The following is an 8,472-nucleotide window of genomic DNA, read 5'->3' on the forward strand; positions in this document are numbered from 1 at the left end:
TATGTGTTGAGTCTTTAGACTCACTAGACTTGATCGATGCAGGTGATGATGATTTCGAGGAGACTAGGGGTGGGGACCAAGGAGCTGGCTTAGACTGAGCGGGAGGCTAAACCCGAGGACTGCTATGTTTTAAGTTTTGTGAATGTTTAAAATATTTTGAGTTACGTTACTAGTTATGAGATTTTAAGCAAATATTTTGGTGAACTTTACTTTGAGATCCTTTTGTTACAATGGTTGTGGGATGAACGGTTTATTTTATCAAAATTTTGAAGGTTTACTTCTTATTTAAGAAAATTTTTAATTTTTTCGCAAATTTTAAGTAGAAAAAAAAGTACGGTACGTCACAAGATCTTTTGTGAGACGGTCTCACGAATCTTTATCTGTGAGACGGGTCAACCCTATCGATATTCATAATAAAAAGTAATATTTTTTCATGGATGACCCAAATAAGAGACGTGTCTCACAAAATACGACCCGTGAGACCGTCTCACACAAGTTTTTGTCTTCCCACTTAGCACGATTTATTTCTACTTTTCCGACAACTTCCCCATAATCTGACGTCTACTATAGGTTATTTTAAAATCGTTCCACCAGCTATCACCACTTGGATGAGGTGATATAATCCATTCAAATTGAAACCCATGTAAAGAAAACCCTCATCCCAACATTGAAATTAAAAAAATTCCTCTTTTAGATATGTAAAAGAACCCAAACGATTCGTGAGTTTTTCGTGCTAATTCAAAAATATTTGATTAGTATTCGAGACAAACTCAACATATTTGAACTCTTCAAGCCCAAATTATAGAGTTCGATAATTCACAAGTCTTGATATTTTATTAGTATAAAATAAATATATATTAAATAAAAATATTTTGAGCTTTTCGAATACGAGCCATGATTCGAACCAAACTCAAACAAAAAGTTTTAAATTTTCGAGCTTCGAATCGAGCTTCCACTCAAATATATCCATTTCAAACTGAATTTGGACCTTAAATTTTCATCATATTCAAATCAATTTGAGTCGATTACCACCCTATTCACTGTCCTTCACCCCATTCCTCATTATTACTTAAATAAATAAATTAGATCAATTTATATTAATAATTAATTAATTAATGCATTTTGGTTTTGTATATTGAGTTTTTCTTAAAGCGAGTGGTCCATTACAATGGACCCACAACACAAACAAGAGCCGGCCTCGCCGACGCAGTCCTATAAAAGGACTCCACTTTAAACTTCAAAATCTCCAGAGCCAACCAGAATCCCCACTTTTCCACTCTCGACTTAACCGTTTCCCGAAAACCCTAATCTTTGATTTTGTTTCGTATAATTTTTCAGTTTCTCTGTCGTTCGAATCGATTGCCTCAATTTGTTGTGTGGGTAAAGTTTTGATTACCTTTTTATTGGACGAATGATGGGGAAATAAATAATCACGTGTAGGCTCCTCTTTCTGTCCATTATTCTTGAGGTACAGATAACCCATTTGTTATTAGGCGCGCAGATATTCTCTGTGACCCATTCCCTATTATATTCCTTTTAAAATTTATACTGCTTATCTTTTTCGTTTCTATAGGTCGGCATATTCATCTGGTTAAACTCTTAGCACACTATTTCTTTTATTTAGAAGCAAGGAAAGGCCATAGCTAGTTGTTGACTTTATTGGATTGGGTCCTTTTTGTGCGCAAGCATATGTGTGCGGTTGTCTGTTATGTCTGTAAATTCATACTTATTTTTGGGTCATACAAATGAAACTGATGGGTTGTTGAAAAAATTTAAAGGGTAGCTTCTAGTTTCTTGCATGAGCAGAGTGGTGACTATTGCTTGTATGTAAAGTAATATGCGTGGATGTTTTGTGAAGCTGAAATGCTTGGTGTGTGCAGCTGTTTTGCTATATTAATTTTTTTGTATTCAGTTGGATAATTTAGACCTGAAATTGGGGGTACTGGTCGATAATTTTTTTTTCAGGAATAGCTTATTATCTCATGATATTTGAATGTAGTTTGATGTATTATATTTTTATTAACTTAGAAAACAGAGAAGAAGTTTGTCTTTTGTTTTATTTGAATTTTCAAGACCACAAAGAAACTCACTTTGACCATATATTGTAAAATATCTTCTCTTCTGACGTAATGTAGGTTGTTGATGCTAAATTTCCAGAGGCAAAAATATGGAAAAAGATGGGTATGACTTGAAGTCACCACTACTACAACATCCCAATGATTTGGCTATCACCATTGTATCCCCTAACAAGAACATTGATAAAAGACTTAGGACTGTTGTCTTCAGAGTAGGGGGTGTAACATGCTCCTCTTGTGTCGCGTCAATAGAAACAGCAGTTGAAAGGCTGGATGGTGTGGAAAATGTGGCAGTTTCTGTGCTTCAAGGTCAAGCTGTGGTAAAGTACTTGCCAGATACCGTCAGTGTGAGTCATATTAAAATTCCTTATCCTTAATAGTTAAATGTGTGACATTTTTTGGTTTGATTTATGATTAGCAATCAACTGCCGGTATGCACATCCATAAATATTCGTCTTAGAGCCCTTTTTCTAACCAAAAATTAGATCAATCTGTTGTCCATGGTATCTTGGGCTGGGGGCATCTGGAGCATTTTGGAGTTTAGCATCGTTATGCTTTGCATTATGATGATACATCGAAGCTGCTTTATATTTTCCTATTCTCATGATTTTAATGACAAACTGTGTAGCTTTTTAGTTAATGAAAAATTTTCAAATACGATGCTCAATTGGAACAACCAATATCTATTTGCTTTAATGATATTATCTTTCAGGCAAAAGAGATTAAAGAAGCAGTGGAAGACACAGGTTTTGAAGTTGAGGAGTTTCCATATCAAGAAATCGCCATCTGCCGGCTGGGAATTAAGGGAATGGCATGCACGAGCTGTTCAGAGTCCACAGAACGTGCTTTGCTGATGTTGGATGGAGTAAAAAAAGCAGTCGTTGGTTTAGCTATTGGAGAAGCAAAAATCCATTTTGATCCAAATGTAACAAACACTGATCGAATCATTGAAGCAGTAGAGGATGCCGGCTTTGTATGCAATCTCATAAGCTCTGGTAGTGACCTGAATAAATTGTATTTGAAACTAGAAGGAATCACAACTTCAGATGATTTTACTATCATTCAAAGCTCACTGGAGTCTTTGGTAGGCGTAAATAATGTTGAGATAGATATGGAAGAGCATAAAGCAACTATAAGTTATGAACCAAACATCGTCGGTCCAAGATCTCTAGTACAGTGCATTCAAGAAGCTGGCCATGGACTTAAGACTTACCATGCAACATTGTATACCCCATCAAGGGGAAAAGAGACAGAGAGACAGCATGAAATCCTAACATATAGAAATCAATTTTTATGGAGTTGTCTATTTTCCGTTCCGGTGTTTGTTTTCTCTATGGTACTCCCAATGCTTCCTCCATATGGAAACTGGCTACACTACAAGGTCATTAATATGCTTGATATTGGAATGATTTTAAGATGGATACTTTGCACTCCAGTACAGTTCATCATTGGCAAAAGGTATTTGTTTAATTGTTCTCTTAAAAACTTGTTTGCCAAGTTTTGCATTATTGTGGCTGTCAGTGTCCGGGATTGTTCTAGAAACTGTAATACATGCCTGTTTTCACTTTTAACTATTTTGCCAGGTTCTATACCGGATCATATCATGCTCTGAAACGTAAATCTGCAAATATGGACGTACTGGTTGCTTTGGGTACTAATGCTGCTTACTTCTATTCAATATACATTATGATAAAAGCCTTGACTTCAGCTTCATTTGAGGGAAATGATTTTTTCGAGACTAGTTCCATGTTGATATCTTTCATTCTTCTGGGGAAATACTTGGAAGTTATGGCAAAGGGAAAGATGTCAGATGCTTTAGCTAAGCTAACAGATCTAGCTCCTGACACGGCTTATCTTGTAACTTTGGATGCTGATGGAATTGTTATTTCAGAAATTGAAATGAACACGCAACTTATACAAAAGAATGACATGCTCAAAATTGTTCCTGGGGCGAAAGTTCCTGTTGATGGTCTTGTTATTGACGGTCAAAGTCACGTAAATGAAAGCATGATTACAGGAGAAGCTGTGCCAGTTGCTAAAAAGCCAGGTGATAAGGTTCGATAGAACAGTTCATGCTTAACTCTGTGTTTCCTTGCACTTTATCTAAGTTGTGATTGTTGTGACAGCTACCTGATTCTCCTCAATTGATAAAAGTTTAACCTCTGTGTTTTAATGCGTAATAGTTCATTAACAGGTGATTGGTGGGACAGTGAATGAAAATGGGTGTGTAATTATCCAGGCAACTCATATCGGTTCAGACACAGCGCTTTCACAGATAGTCCAACTGATTGAAGCTGCTCAGCTTGCCAAAGCACCTGTTCAGAAGTTGGCTGACCAAATTTCAAAGTTTTTTGTTCCTACTGTAAGTTTCGTTCGTTGTTCTTATAAGTTTTTCTATTAGATGTGTTTGCCAAGCAAACTCGTAAATCTTTTATTGAATGAACAATGTGGAGTTTTGATTGATAGCTTTTTATGCTTTATGGTAATAGGCTGGTGTTTTCTTCTCATTTACACGACTGTCTAGTTTCACACAATACCAGTTTTTTGTTTTTATTATGTGTGAGATGAAGAAATGAGAGGATATTTAGAATCGGGTTGTCCTCTCCATGGAAGAGATGTACTGTACAAACAGAAAATTCATGGGCTTACAAATATCAAGCCTAAAGCTAACAGCCCATAACACAAAATAAATTATTTTTAACAAAAATATTGTCCAATAGAAATTAAGTACAATTTAAAATTTTACTTTCATACCAACGCTGTATTGGCATAGCATGTTTTATTATACCTGTCTTAATAAGCATATGAAGAACAAACTCGTACCCTTATGTGAAGCTGAAAGTGATTTTACATTTAAGTGGTATTGTCATTCTACCATGGTGGAGTTCTATTAGATGAAGACTTGATTGTGCCATTGTTACCTATTTCACTACAGTTAATCAATACCAAGAGCTAGTTTCACATTTTGTTTTTATCACAACATGATCTTTTAATTACTGTGGTAGATAGAAAGCAAAATTTTGACTTTTTCCCCTGAAATAAAAGAATATTGTTGAATACAAATGTGTCTCAACGTAGTTTTGGTCTTGGTTACTGGTTAACATATCATGTGAACTCATAGATACTTATTCAGGGTAGTAGCGCAGCGTGAAAGTTCCAAAATTCAAACATGATCCCATGATATCAAATAACCTTGATATTATTTCTCCACACTAGGTTGTTCTAGCAGCTTTTGTGACGTGGCTGGGATGGTTTATCCCTGGAGAAATTGGGATTTATCCTAGAATTTGGATACCCACTGCTATGGATGCTTTTGAATTTGCTCTGCAATTTGGTATTTCTGTGTTGGTGGTTGCATGCCCTTGTGCCCTAGGATTAGCAACTCCTACTGCTGTTATGGTTGCCACTGGAAAGGGTGCTTCGCAGGGTGTGCTAATTAAAGGTGGTAATGCCCTTGAAAATGCACACAAGGTAAAATGTCAACTAATTTTTGGACCAGCCTATTTCACATATTCATCACAATTGAGAATCGCTATCTTTCATGATCTATGTATAATCATGTTGAACAGTTCCACAACACCTATTGGGTATTTCTTTATTAAAAATAAGGAATATAAAACATTGTCTTTTTACATTATGCAATGACTATGTGTGTGAATCTCACCAGGAATCACATTTACTGCCATATTGTTTTGTTGAATGAACTCGTCACCTTGGAATCAGTCTGCTACAATATATTTTAACTTCTATCTTTCAGGTGAAAACTGTTGTTTTTGACAAAACTGGAACACTAACAGTTGGAAAACCAGCAGTAGTTAGTTCGGTGCTCTTCTCTGAAATTTCATTGGAAGATTTTTGCGATGTGACGATTGCTGCAGAGGTGAGTTATGTTACCTTTATACGTCTGTGTGGTTGTTTTGGAGTTTGACATACAAATTGTATTCAAACTAAGCTATGGGCTAGGGCACATATAATAATTGCAATTTTCCATGATCAAAATATATTATCAGTTCAAACTGATTGCACTATTGCAGTACAAGCAACAATTGTTCATTTGGTTGGAATGCATGATATAGTTAAGAATATAAGTTTAGAGGATTATTTCAAAATTTCTCTCTGCTGACTACGTGCTTTCAAATATGTCAGATATAGCAAATTCTGACTTGTATATTTCCATCTCTTTCAGGCAAATAGTGAGCACCCATTGGCCAAAGCAGTTGTGGATCATGCTAAAAAACTATCTCAGAAGTTTGGGCACCTGAATGAACATATTATTGAGGCGAAAGACTTTGAGGTGCATCCTGGTGCTGGAGTGAGCGTAAAAAATGGAGAGAGAACAATATTGGTTGGAAACAAGAGGCTTATGCACCTTTTCAATGTAACACTTACCTCTGAGGTCAATAAATACATTTCTGAGAACGAGCAACTGGCTCGTACTTGTGTGCTTGTCGCCATTGATGGAAGAGCTGCGGGAGCTTATGCAGTAACTGACCCAGTGAAGCCAGAGGCAGCTGTTGTCATATCTTACCTTCACTCAATGAGTATCTCAAGTGTCATGGTTACAGGCGATAACTGGGCAACAGCTAATGCAATAGCCCGTGAGGTGGGCATTCAGAACGTGTTTGCTGAGACAGATCCACTTGGGAAAGCTGATAAAATAAAGGAGTTGCAGGTAACATTAATTTATGCAGCTTCCATTGCTCAACTTCTATCCTCATATCACTCAGGGAGTTACATTTTCCTGACAGTTGCCCAATTTGACTCAACAAATGTGCTTAAATAATCATGCTAATATGATTGAATTGATTGAACCTATTCTTGTTGCACCACATAAATGCACAAATTATCCTGGCAACAAAGCTGATTGATGCAAGCAATTATGCTTTCTTCCTTTATTTTCTTCACGCGAATCATATGTAGAACTTAAGGTTGTGTGTACTGCTGTATCATTAGCTTATGTGGTGACAGCGGCAAACTAAAGATATCTAGATATAGACACATGCTAGGATATTATTTATATATATATATATATATATCTTCTGCATTGATGTCTGCCATTAGCCATTACGTTCCTGGTAATTCATATTAGGCATATATATATATATATATATATCTTCTGCATTGATGTCTGCCATTAGCCATTACGTTCCTGGTAATTTATCTAGCCTAATATGATACAGTTGAGAGGTGTTACTGTGGCAATGGTAGGAGATGGGATAAATGACTCACCTGCCTTAGCCGCAGCTGATGTTGGCATGGCAATCGGAGCAGGTACTGATGTAGCAATAGAAGCTGCTGATGTCGTGCTAATGAAGAGCAACTTAGAGGACGTTGTTACCGCCATTGATCTCTCGCGAAAGACAATGTCCCGGATCCAAATCAATTATGTATGGGCACTTGGATACAACATCCTTGGAATGCCTATTGCTGCTGGAATTTTATACCCGTTCACTGGAATTCGTCTGCCCCCATGGCTTGCTGGTGCTTGCATGGCCGCTTCATCAGTAAGTGTGGTTTGTTCATCTCTTTTACTGCAATATTATAAGAAGCCCTTGCACGTGAAAGCTGCCTGAGACATGTTTACTACTACATAAATTTGGTGACTCGTTTCAATAATCTCAAGAGACTTGGGTTCAAGTGTATATCTGTGTTTGTGACATGAGTTGAGAACTGTAATATTTTGCCTTGTATAATGTGAAGTTTTTACACTAATTATTCGCGGTCGGATTCTTTGAAAATTAACCAATACATCGGGGTGCTCTATTTGAAAATGAAAGTTTAATAGAATGCGCTTACGCCTCCGCAAACAATAAAGAAACGTGATGTGCTATTAATTGCATATCCAAGGGGTTGTCTTAAATTGAATTATGATTATTAAATCATTTGTTATTTTGTTTAGACAGATTGTCGAGTCATTTTGATGCAACCAAAATCCAATCATGGATTTTTAAATTTTGTCTAAATTGATCGATGAACAAAGAGTTAAAAAATAGACGACAAGATTTCAACGATATCAATGATATCACGATGATTTTTGAACTCTAAAGCAAATAAATTAGATATATCAGAAGTCAAATTTCGACCAGCAAAGAAGATTCCATGTGTGATTAGGTTCACACGTTGAAATTCGTTAGCAGAAAAGTAATAGATGACTTTTCATAGTTCGTCATTATCATTGTTTCATTGAACAAATCAATGGTTGCCCTTTGAATCCTCCCCACCGTTGGATCATCCAATGGGCAATGATAAAAGTTGGCAACTTCAAGTTGCCCCCAATATCTATGCGAAATAACATTTTAGGCTCACACATGTTTTTCTTTGCTACATTATCACCACAAATTTTTATTTAAGCATGGTCACAAAATACTATGTTATCCCTTGTTTTTAATTTATCACA

The 8,472-nt window shown here is 36.3% G+C and overlaps 1 protein-coding gene across 5 annotated transcripts; it reads left to right on the forward strand.

The window, feature by feature from the left end:
• The first annotated feature begins 1,234 nt into the window (after positions 1 to 1,234).
• LOC142545523 (copper-transporting ATPase HMA4-like) lies at positions 1,235 to 7,823 on the forward strand. Of its 5 annotated transcripts, none has more exons than XM_075652784.1 (9): positions 1,235 to 1,468; positions 2,136 to 2,422; positions 2,788 to 3,533; positions 3,659 to 4,130; positions 4,270 to 4,437; positions 5,292 to 5,546; positions 5,833 to 5,955; positions 6,262 to 6,747; positions 7,347 to 7,590. In XM_075652784.1, exons 2-9 carry the CDS (start codon positions 2,168 to 2,170, stop codon positions 7,356 to 7,358), a joined length of 2,517 nt encoding a protein of 838 aa, XP_075508899.1. In that variant the 5' UTR covers positions 1,235 to 1,468; positions 2,136 to 2,167; the 3' UTR covers positions 7,359 to 7,590. The 5 variants fall into 5 exon arrangements, with proteins under 5 accessions (XP_075508899.1, XP_075508881.1, XP_075508864.1 ...); XM_075652749.1 differs by having other exon boundaries at positions 1,236 to 1,468; positions 7,256 to 7,823; XM_075652756.1 differs by having other exon boundaries at positions 1,236 to 1,468; positions 2,158 to 2,422; positions 7,256 to 7,823.
• The last annotated feature ends 649 nt before the right edge of the window (positions 7,824 to 8,472 follow it).

Source organism: Primulina tabacum, chromosome 1 (assembly GCF_025594145.1).
Source record: "Primulina tabacum isolate GXHZ01 chromosome 1, ASM2559414v2, whole genome shotgun sequence".
NCBI classification, from domain to species: domain Eukaryota; kingdom Viridiplantae; phylum Streptophyta; class Magnoliopsida; order Lamiales; family Gesneriaceae; genus Primulina; species Primulina tabacum.